Genomic DNA, 12,501 nt, shown 5'->3' on the forward strand with positions numbered 1-12,501 from the left:
GCCCCGAGAAACGGAGACGAGGCTCATGAATAATCCAGAGAGACGACATCGCATCCATCTTTCATGTAGTCTCAGGATCGGGACATTTAGCACTTGACACCTTACCAGCAGTGTATGTGTATGTGTGTATGTGTGTGTGCGTCCCTGTGTGTCTGGGTGTGTCTGTGTGTATCTCTTGTACTCTGTATCACTGTTGTGTAGTGTAACTGTCTGTGTCTGTGTGTGTTTGCGTAGTGTCTAGTGTGTATGCAGTGTGCATGTGTGTGTGTGTATTTGATATGTCTGTGTTTCTGTTTTGTGTTCTGTTTTGTGTTGTGTGTGATTTGTTTTTGTTGATTGGTTGTGTCTGTCTGTCTGTCTGTCTGTTAGTGTAAGAGGAGAAAATAATTAATGCACTTATCTCATACACATAAAATGTCTATAGTGAGTGAGAGTGAGCATAAGTGATATTTTTAGAATTTATAAAGATGATTGGTTTAGACTCTTCTCTTAAAAGCTCATGTTATCTCATCCAGGTAGATAAGCCTAAACTACCATCTAAAGCACCATGTAAACTGCCATTGCCATCAACGATGCTAACCTTATCTTAATCACTCCAAACGCTGCATTCATCGTCATCTTCATTACAGATGCGAAGATTACGGGGCGTGAGGGGAGGGGGGTCTCTGTTTGAAAACTAGATGGGCAGATACCACCATTTTGCGCTGTGCATGCACGCGTGTCGGTGCGTTCTGTGCTACAGGGCCAAGAGCAATCAATAATGGGATGGTGGGTTTACTGAGCGTGACAAACAATGGGAAGCCCTGCTAGAGACCAGAAGTGGGGGAGAAGAGGAGAAGGAGGAGGAGGAGGAGAGATAGAGTGAAAGAAAAGAAGATCTATAGACAGATAGAGAAAAAAGGGGACAGAGAGATAACGAGACAGACGGGGAGAGAAAAGTGGAGATGCAGAAGAGAGAGATAGATAGAGGAAGATAGTTGAATAGAGACACTCGCATACATACACTATCATGTACACATAGAAATATATACACATACACACACCACACTTGCATTGCATATGTATACACACACACACACACACCACAAAAAAAAAAAGATTATACACTCACCCTCAAATGTGTACATACACGCATGCATGCACATTAACACTTGCAGAGAGCATGTGGTGTGTGTCTCATGTGTGACATTGGTTTGCGTTTAAGATAAACCTGTGATCAAAGTGCTCACATGATGAATGTTTGATGAGAAACCTTAATCATTTTCATTTTCGGTTTCTCGCTTCATTTTTTTTTTCTCTCTCTCCGCCTCCACCTTCCCCTCACCTCCTACTGAGAATGTGGCTATGTTCATTATCTCCTCCTCTTCCACGGTACTTTATCCTGTTTTCTTGATGCATACAACGTACGTGTCAACATCAATAAACTGACTTTCTTTCCGTCGTCATATCTCCCTGCGCATAATCTCCGTCCCCGTCAATTCCGGAACGACTGTATTGCCTTTAGAATGTAGCAGGGGTTATACATTACACGGCCCTGCCCAAAGAGTGCCCGAGGCAATTTGTATCTCGTTGTTTTCGTCTTCTCGAGTTGGCGCTCATATGTTGTGTCCCTGGTCCCATATGTGATCTTCAGTAGATGTGGAAATGTTGGAGAAGTGACCTCGAGGGGATATCTTGCCTGAAATAAAGGTCAGGTTCTTGTTTCGAATAGTGTGATTGCATGGTGTATACGGAGTTTGGCTTACCCTGCTTAAAGTATGTGGTTAGATATCTTAGATTTGTTTTTTTTTGTTGTGTTTTTTTTTATTGAGGAATTATGCAGCCTTGATCTTTTTGATTGCTTGAGCCGAGGTATCACTTGAGAGCAGGTGTGTGGGTGTGTGCACATGTTGGTATGTCTGTCTGTCCGATCACACGCCCTTGTGTATATATATGTGTGTGTTGTGTTCGTTTGTATGTATGTTTGTATGAGCATATGTACATGTACATATATGTGTGTGTGTGTTAGCAGATGCATGCACAAGAGCTATCATGATTTGATAACGGTTGTTAAAAAAAAACCAAGAGAGAGATGGACAGACAGAAAAATAGAGAGAAAGAGAGGAAAGAGGAGATTTGTGCATGGATCGTGGCGAATCCTTATTTAATGGCTGTCGCGGCGGCGGTGTTGAGTTGCCCATGTAGCCCCGTGAGATTATGGAAAATTGAGTGGTTGTGCTTGCCGGGGCATATCACGTTTCAAGACAGCGCTAGCATCCCGGAATCCATGGCCTTTCACTCTCTCGTTGACCCACGTACATCTCAACCTGCTGCGGCTGTTCACCAGGAAAAGATAATCCCCAGCTTGGGTTCCCCATCATGAATGTGTTGTCTAGTTTACACCTAGCTTTGCGAGGCTCTAATATCCCATTGTTTTCATTAGCTACCCCTCCCGCACCAACCCCTCCCCCCCCCCATGCTGCTTTTGCCAAGATGTGTTGTTTAAAGGGATTACTGTTTCCCCATTTCAGATTTATCGCCTTAAATGTGTTATTCTACTGTAAATCAAGAATGGGGGGGGGATGCATGGGAGGGACACTTGATTCATGTTAGCAGATTAAATAGTGTGTGTGAATTATTACAATGTTTACAAATAAGTTCTTATTATGTAATATGGAATCAAAGACTTTCCCTCACATAATCAAGGCTTCAAATCAATTGAGATTCAGTTTCACATCCAAAGTAGGGAAAAAAATTCAAAAAACAAATATTTCATCACCGATGTTCATATATTACTTAACTATCATTTGTGTAACATGTGCTGGGGCTTGATTATCATCACTGAAAAAATACAAAGGCATAGAGAGCAGGGGTCGCACCTAACTTTTTTTTTAACTAGCCAGGTGGACTACTTAGAATCAATTTTGACACTGAAGCAATATTTTGGCTAGCCAGACGGACTAGTAACTTCAGAATTTTACAACTTTAAGCTAGTCCGACGTGATTTTGGGTGGCCAATGGCCAGCGGACCATCGCCAATTTCAAACCCTGGAGAGGCGTGTCATGTGCAGGGAAGCAGAAAATATCTCATGCATGTTTGTGTGTTTGTATGTATGTGTGTGTTTGGTATGGGTATAACAGATGTTGGGTGTTTGTGTGTTACTGTATTCATGTGATTGCATTGTGTCTACTTATATATTCACGTTAGAAGAAGAAGAGAGAGAAAGAGGACGGAGAGAGAGAGACTTTAAGGTTACAGATGACACAAGCTTGATGGAGAAGCAGAGTGAGAACTACTTTAATATTCATTTGATGAGGGTGATTGGGAGTGTGTCCGTGCTGTTTTGCATCGGTTTTTCTTTTCCTTCCTCCAGCACTCCTCAAATATTCTAAGATAATCCTAACAGCACAATTTGCATGGGCATGTTTGCATTTTTATTTACCCCTCTCCCCCTTCACCTTCCTCTCCCATCTCTTTTGTACTCTTCTCCCATCTTTCCTGCGCTCTCTCACTCTTATTCTCATGCCTCACAGAATTTTCTTGGCTCCTGTGCTTTCTCATGTTTTTTTCATCTCACTTTTTCTCACTACACCTTTTGATTCTCGTCTTCCACGTTCCTCTATACTCGGTAGGATTCGCCCTTTTCGGCATTTTGCTGGACTTCAAATTAACGAAGGAGCACGGCTCTCATAGCTTCACCCCACCCCCCCCCCCCCAACCGGAGTCCATTAACGTGAATAATTGACGACTGCTGTATGCAGTGTGTCTGTGCATGTGGAATGGAGAGCATTACAGTAATAGCGTCATAAAAATGTACACTCCGCCTCATCTTCTCACTCCACCGTCCGTTGGCTCTCACCTTGTCTCTACCCTCCCTCCACGTTTTCCACGAATTAATCACTTGTCTCATCGACCTGCCGCAAATAATTGTCGCCGCTAATTATGGAATCCCTTTAGATTTAGTGCGCTATAATTTTTTTGTGTGTGTGTTCCCATCATGCTTATGGTGTATTGTTTGATTTTGCCTGCCATATTCTTCTCCAAATATGCATGTATGTCATTGTCATCCAAAGATTTTTGAGAGGGAGGGGAAAGGAAAAAAATAAAAAGCAAGCTGAAGGCCTGAAAAACCTGTGAAATGCTTAGATATAGCAATCGCCTGATTGGTCATTCCAAACCGGGAAGTGCACCTGTGAGTTACCTCCCACTGTAGATGAGTTTCTAACCAACCAGCCCAGGCATCGTTTCCTCACAGCTTCAGATTACGCATAACCCCTGAACTCCATCAGTGCCAAGGCGACGTTTCTGTGTGCAGTGTTAATGACAGTAAACGTTCTTGATCCTCTGTGGGGTACTCTAGAATTGGATGAGTTTATGTAACCATGACAGCTGGTCACGTTGGCATCCCTGTGCACAGTAGTAGCTATTTAATCCTGCTGATCCTGTTTCCCTGGAATGTGACCGTCTTCTTGTGAGCTTTTCAGTGCTTTGAAAATAAAGAAAAAAAGAGTGGAATGTCTGGAAAAGAGAAAGTATAGCAGCATGCATGTGTTACTTAACCCCCCTCCCCCTCCAAAAAAAAAAAAAAAGAAAAAGAAAAAAAGTTGATTGTGCTTCCCTGCATTGTGGAGCAACTGTGCTTGCTTGACTTGTAGTAAAATGCAGTTAACTTTAATACAATGCAAACTTGTGCCATTTTGTTAAAGCATTCATCTCTGAATAGATTGTGCATGAAAGTAGAAACTCACTTTATCTGTTAAGTGCGTACAAACACACACACACACACAAATAATGCATATGGCATTGATATGTGGTAAGTTTGAAGGACTTTTGATGCGAGGACTCACTGTACTTTTGAAATCCATTTTTATGTGCATTTATGAATAAGTAAATGAAGAAGAAATATTTTCATTTTCTATTTTGCTGTTAATGCTCATGCATATTCCAACAGATGTGCTCAGTAAAATTTTCTTATCCTTTTCTGCATTCTGTTCTTAAGAGTGGAGCCTTCGGAGATATTCCATAAATTACTTGGTAGAGGACAGAGGGAGCGGTTTAATGTCAGAATAGCATTTCCCATGGCGTAGCACTTGGGGGGGGGGGGTATTTTACCGGAATACAATGTAACGCTGTGACTTGTGCATGATCTTGTGACATGGCAGACATTGTTCATGAGAAAATTGGCTGTTTCGTTGACATCATTTATTGTAGAGCACAAGTTGTTTGTATCCTAAATTCCATCGCAGTCGGAATGGAATGGATGATCCCAATACACTGCCACAGTAATAATGGTGTAGGACAGTCAAGAATTATGAGCAGAATATGCAGGGTGTCAAAGCAGAAATACTAACGCTGTGAGCATGAATCATTTGAGAACAAGGAATTAACAAATGGCAGAAATCATTTACTTGTCAAAAGAAAAGCTTCTAACTCACACATCATGTTTTCATCATAATCATACTCTAATAATACTTTAAATATTGCAGTAAGCTCTCATTCTCATCTTTTCTCTCAATTTTTCTCTTCAATTTCCTCCTTTTTCCCCCTTTCCTACTACTGTATATACCCACTCATCCCTTTTTTTAATATGTATGCTTTTTTTCTGACAATATCCTTGTGCCATATGTTTCTATCATTTCCCTCCTATATTTTTGTTCATCTTTTTCTTCTATCCTGTGGTAATACTAATGTCTTCATCATCTGTAAAATTTTACCCCAATCTTTAATGGCTAACATATCTTCCCTATTCCTCCATTCTAAACTTATTTGCCCCCTCTTCTTGCATGTTGTCATCTTTCCATCCTCTGTTATATCCACTTAACCTGCTACATTTATTCTACATACTGTTTACAACATATGTTCCTCCCATCTTGAACATAGTAACTTTTTTTTTTTCATTTCTGCATTCTTGATTCTTAATGTGTTTTGTTCCGTCGTCTTATACCTCCTCTAACTGTGGTTACTTTCCACCTTGTGTAATTTGTGCGTTCTTGTGAGCCATGGCTCGGATCATCACCATCATCTTATGTTATTTTAATCTTAACACTCATAAATTATATCATCCTCTCCAAGAATCTTGATTTATCCTATCACTGTTCTCATCATTATTACTCCTTGCCATCATTGCATCCATCCTTCTCCGTTGCTCGTTCTATCTCTCCCTCCCTCCCTTGCTCTTCTTCTTTGTATCTATCTATCTATCTATCTATCTATCTATCTATCTATCTATCTATCCATCTATCTATCTATCCATCTATCTATCTGTCTGTCTGCCTATCTAACCCCCAACAACCCCCCCAAAAAAAAAAAATTAACGCTCCCTACCTTTATCTCTCTTTAATCCACCAATTCTAGGCCACCTTCCCCCTGGACCAAGCACCAAACCCCCTCCCTTGACCGTGGTTTCCTCCGCTAACAGCAAGGCTAACCGCACCACTGCTACCGTAACCCCATTCAGCCAATCGGCCAGTACCGTCACCGTTACCAGTGGCAACGGCGGTGCAGGCACCAACCAGGCGTTGGCCGCCACCCGCACCTCCAGCTTCGCAGCTGCCCTGCGTAAGCTGGCCAAGCAGGCGAATGACAATGGTAAGAAATAATCAAAGTATCGAAGCATTCAAACAAACAATCAAACAAACAAACAAACCAAGAAATGTGATGCTCTTAAAGCTTGCAGTCAGGTGAGATGAAACTTTTTTTCCCCCTTATGCACTTGTTACAGCCTTTTTCTTGCTGGTATCATCAAGCCATGTGTGCCAGCATTTAGTAATGAAAGAGCATCTACTCTACTTGACATTTTGCCCTTGCATAATAATGTCCTCCATGTGAATTTGGTAAGTTTGCTGTTATGAAAAGAGCTAACGATGTTGGGATGGAATGGTAGAAATCGTTGAAGATGGCACGAACTGGCACTAGAAGTTTTATTCGAGTGTGTCTTGGATCTTCATGACATGATGTTGGGATGGGGCACCTTGTGCACAGTGCTTGATGAGTTGGTCCAGGGGCCACATCGATACTTGTTCTCACTAACGCAGAGATCAGGGTGGCAATGCTTACATGAACTGGCACAGATTGCCTTGAAGTGTAATACACATTGCCTCTGAGTACCAGCGTCCCTGTTATCAAAACAGATGTTTGGCACCGTCCAGCCATGGTTTGTGTGGTCACTCACATTTTCTGTTTGCCATGTCTGTCATGTGATATAACAAAACTGTTAAGACAATGATTCGTGTCTGGAAATTTGAGCCTTAATCCCCCTCTGCTGCTATGCTAATCACAATATTCCTCGTAACTATGGAATGGCTGTGAAACAAGCCCTGTGTACAACAACACATTGTGGCAATAACCAACCTTCTCCTTGTACCCCCTCCCCTAGACAACTGTAGATGGCATATTTGCCCCATATTTTTCATCTGAAAATTTTGCTGAGATTTTGCTGAGATTTTGCTGAGGTGATAACAAAGTGGCTTGACTTTTAAAAGAAAAACGGTAAGAGCTAACCTTCTTTCTGTCACAGTGACCTTTTACTAGATAAACCCTTTACTGACACCTATTTTTCACAAAAGAAGATGAGCTAGCCTATAAAGTGGAAAAAAACCCCACTGGCAGTCATTGAGGTCAGTACTTCATCTTCGCTCCTTTTTTCAAAACAAAAAGACTTTTTTTTAACAGTCACAACCTGCAATCAGTGCAGTTGCCATGGTAACAGCCAGGCATCAGCCAATCAGGTATGAGGATGCACATTGCTGCAATGTTGTAAAGTCTGCAAGGATGATACATCAAAACAGTTATAAATGTCTCTATCAAATGGGACTTGAATGCGACCCTCATAAAATGTTATGGAGTGCTCAGTGTAGAGCTTGAATCTGACTCTACGTGAGTGAGATATGATGGCAGGATTGTTTGTGAAGTCAGACATTCATCGAGACATGTTCTGTCCCTGAAATCACCTCTGTGTTGACAGCAGTGATAATTGTCAAGGTTTTGAAGGAGTTTTGCAACACATCGGGTCCCTGTTTCACTAACTTGAGCCAGACAATGTATATACCCAAAGCTGGGATAGATTCAGATCTGATCTAGTTTGGAAGGATACATAGAAATTCAAGATGTAGGCCTTTTCTAGAATGTGGCAGGATGGCTTAGTAAAACAGTTTTTAATTTCTGAAAACTGATTGATCCCAAAGTTCTCAGTAAGATCTGTTGAATTGACCTTAGGATTGATTTTAGAGCTTAGTGAAACAGCCCCTGGGCTCTGTTTCATAAAAAGATGTACTCTAACCTGAGTCAATAATTCAAACCTAAGTCATGTGATAGTCATTCAGCATTGAGTATTCAGAGATTTCTGTTAGATATTCTGACGAATAGGATCTAAACTTTTCTGCAACTGGGCCCTGGGGGTGTTTCATGAAGCTGTTCTTAAAGTTATGAACGACTTACGAATGACTGGTGATCAGTTCTTGTGCTGAATTATTGAAATTCTAATAAGTATAGCACATCAGAACTGATTACCAGTCGTTCTTAAGCCATTCGTAACTTTAAGAACAGCTCTATGAAACACCCCTGGTATTCCATGACAATTATATTTCTTGTCACTCTGTCCTGTATATTCTCAATAATTGTTGCATACCTGTACTGTAGTGACATCATCAGCTCATCATTTTGGTACATGTGGTTGTGACTGATTTTTTTTTTTTTCAAGAAAACATGCAAAATTATGTTCAAAATTTCATAACATTTTTGAGATCAGCTGATCCCAGTTAAACTTTCACTCTTTTGTTTATCCAATTGTGAGTGTGCCCTTTTTATTAAAGTCAGCTTGAACAATAACAAAACAAAAAAATGCCTTCATTCAGCTTAGTTGAAAGATAAACTGAGTCATGTTTTTTACAGGATACCCCCCCCCCCCCCCAAAAGAAAAAAATGTGTTATTATTCCACTGCTTAGTGCAAGGTATATGGTGTGAATTCAGTAATTGTCCTCTGAGTGGGTCTAGCCCTTGTTTATCTCATTTCTGTCATCCCAGGAGAGTAATGATTGTAGCTGTATTTGTATTGTGCTAGCTGTGATTGGGTTTTGGGGGTATAGAGCAAATATGCCTAGCAGATTAGTTGTGGTGGTTGTGCTGTGGTAATGAATCGGGACTTTGAAATCCTGCTTTGTTGCCCTGGTAGACCTCAGCCAGGGATAGTCATCTTACATTGATTTCACCTCAGTTATTTAGAAGAAAATGAATGAAACTGCCCACTAAATTAGAAAAAACAACAACAAACAAACAGTACTTTGAATGACAAGTTGAAAATGAGTGAGAAATAGACTAGATATTGAAAGTTTGGGTATTAAACCCAGTAAATAGGTTATATTGTATGCATGATGGGCCTTATTTTTTTACCTACTTTGATCACGCATTTATGTGTACATACTATGTTTTGCTGGATAATCAAGAGATGTCATAGTTTTGAACATACCCATGATACAAAGGTGCGTATGTAAATGTACATACAACGTGTACATACCATGTATGCATACATACATACATACATACATACATACAGTGTTTATTCACACATACATTCTTATATGCATACATGTAGATATGTGCACCCATATACTCACATTATGCATGGTGTGAATATATATATGTATTTATGCATGCGAATGTACATCTGTGTGCTTGTGTTTGTACTTATGAAACAAATGGAAAAGGAAATGAAACTAGTGAGCATAGTTCCTGCAGGTCCTCTCAGACTACAGGGATGGCTTGGCTGTCCAGGGTGTAATGTTACCACACCGAGCCAATCAACATTTATGGGTCGTCTCATTTTACACATCCCTGTTCGACTCAAGCATTTGGAGCTTCGCCACGGCCAATCCCCGGCTTGAAAGCGATGCACAGGGGCACCCCATCCAATACGTGGAAAGAATCGATTCTCAATTTGGGTAGCATATCGTCCAATTCACAGCATGTCGTCGTCTTTTGGTGGCAGGCTTTTCTGTGTGATTATTGCTGAAAATGTTGTACATCTGTGTTACAGGCAAGATGATGCAAGAATAGGTTTTAATTGAAGTAAGAAAAACAGAAAAAAGAGAAATTGTTCAGAGCAGGCATTCTAAATTTAGTGCCTCTTCTGCACTAAAACAGACCATGAGCTTGAAAAGGAGTTTTACTCTGACCCTGAGATTAGCTCTCGTTTCTCTGTACAACTCTTTGTCTGCCCCCCCCCCCCCACAATTTTTGGTCTTTTTTGGCCTTAATATTCTCATTATGCTTGCACTTCTTATGTGGTCACACTGGATGTGAGAGGTTGTTATGAGAGATTTTTGTCTTCAGCCCCTGCAAGATGCTACCTCATCATTGTTTTCTAACGGTATCGGTCCATCACCACGGACAATAGCCATGATGGGAATGACATGCCTCCTCAGAGAGAGCACAGCACGAGTGTTCACGTAGCTGCTTCTCCTAGATTACCCTCTTTATCATCAGTTGTATCCTCCTTTCTGCCAGCCTCATATGAGATTTGATGTGCATTGTGATTCTCTCTGTGGCTGAGGAGGGTGGGGGGAGACGTCACAGATCGTACAAACCTTGGATTCATGGCAGAATGTCTGCGATAGCCGTCATTGTTCATGGGTGCTGCATGGATGGCGTGGTGGTCAACACATTCACCGCGGAGAGCGTCACCTCATTGAGGGTGGTGGTTTCCGTGTAGAAATGCAGATTGTGCGGATCGGTCTACCAAGGTTTGCCGTGAGACTCCCAAACCATCAGGGGTGCAGTGTGTTTGGAAGGGAAGAGGCTGTCTGTCAGTAATCTTCAGTCTGTGTTGCCTGGGGCAACCCCATCACTTCAGATGGAGATGTGAATGTAGTAGGAAGGATTACACGAAGATATCAATGTTAGTTATGGAAAATAAAAGAAACAAGATAAAAAGGAAATGAAAGGAGATACTCTGTGTGCTGTGGTGTATGTTTCTCTGAAGATACAGTGATGAAGAGATGTAGCCATATTTCTGCATGTCTATAGCTAGATAGACAGACAGATAGCTAGGTAGACTGGTAAATAGATGAATAAATAGAAATATAGATATGAAGCTTTGTGCCTTATGGAAGCGGATGTATGCAGTCATGTAGACAAATAGGTATATATATATATCCCTGTAAGAGTATGCATGCATATTTGTATTTGTAGGAATTTTAAGAGAATAGAATCTGTATTTTCTGTATCATATTCCTTATTTGTACTTAATAGCCATTTGTGGTAGTTGAGAGCTCCATTAGTTTTTCAGTGTTGCAATGGTTGCCCCAAGATATCCATTATCAATAGCATATGATAGCAAGGATGAACAATCATTTATTTCAGCCTGGATTCAAGTGTTTTTATGCAGAATACAATGAGGAAGTATTAACCGTACCACCCAAGATGCTGAAGGATTATATATATGTTGTCTCACTGCGTAATTGATACCAGGAAAGCCGTCTCTCAAGTCCTGAGTCATACGGAAAGAGATATTTTGGATTGTATCACGTACAGCTTGACAACACTCACTGTTGACTTTGAATCACATTATTGTTTGATATGCTAAATTGTTGAAGATTTGAAATTGTGCCAGTCATCTTCCAAACACTCCCCCCCCCCAAAAAAAAAAAAAAAAGATGGCAAAATGTAAAGTCATGTATGAATAAAGATCAATAAATTCAGATCAGTGAAAAAAAAATCAGTAAGTTTAACAAAAAGGAATTTAAGAATAATCACATATTTGTGAAGAAAGAATTATCCCTGTTCATTTCCTGCAATTCCTGTTAGAGGTATGGTAGTCTCCAGATATACTACTCTCCATGCTGTGAGATTGATGACTGTGCGGTCTTATGATGTGGGCTCTAATGGACAGGTTATTAGGTGGGTGAGAGCATATAATCAAGACTTCTTGATGGAGGCTTTAAGGTGTGACCATCATTAGTTGTCAGAAAAATTGAAAAAAAGGTAGAAAGTGGGGGAGTGGATGGGGGCAGGGAGAGTGTGTGTGTACCTCTTTGTGCTTTCTTTGTTCTTGACAGGTCTAGTTACCTCCTGAAGGAACCCTTTTTCTCTGCCCCCTCCTCCTCCTCCTCTTCCTCTTCTCCCTTGCTCATTTACTCTTCTCCTTCTTGTTTCTCCATCAAAAACCCAAGACTGCCCAAAGTGGGGCTCTTTGAACCATTTCGTTGGGTTGAGCCACTCCGTACACAGCGATGCAGCCAGCCCCAGGCAAAATAATTCATTTATAGGGTGGAGAGTAACAAGACAATGTAATCAGGCCTTGTTGGGATTCAAACACTGAACAGAATGTGTTATCCAAGAAAATACCCGCTCGGATTAATACCTTTAATGATGCAGAGGGAAAAATGCTTTGCTGGATTGGGGGTAAAAGAGGTGGGTGGAAGACTTACGATGATAATGAGGGATAATGGCCTTTGTTTCATATCAGCAGCTAGATCAGCAGTTTCAAGAGGGCCGGGATTTTGTTTCTACTCTTTCTTCGTCAGAG

At 40.9% G+C, this 12,501-nt stretch overlaps 1 protein-coding gene across 1 annotated transcript in view; it reads left to right on the top strand.

The window, feature by feature from the left end:
- The window catches only part of LOC140233551 (uncharacterized), a 228,468-nt gene that overhangs the window by 170,355 nt on the left and 45,612 nt on the right, over positions 1 to 12,501 (top strand). Inside the window, exon 3 of the mRNA XM_072313674.1 lies at positions 6,335 to 6,568. Within this exon, the coding sequence (XP_072169775.1) occupies positions 6,335 to 6,568 (234 nt within the window). The remainder of the gene's footprint in view (positions 1 to 6,334; positions 6,569 to 12,501) is intronic.

Source organism: Diadema setosum, chromosome 9 (genome assembly GCF_964275005.1).
Source record: "Diadema setosum chromosome 9, eeDiaSeto1, whole genome shotgun sequence".
Taxonomy (NCBI): Eukaryota; Metazoa; Echinodermata; class Echinoidea; order Diadematoida; family Diadematidae; genus Diadema; species Diadema setosum.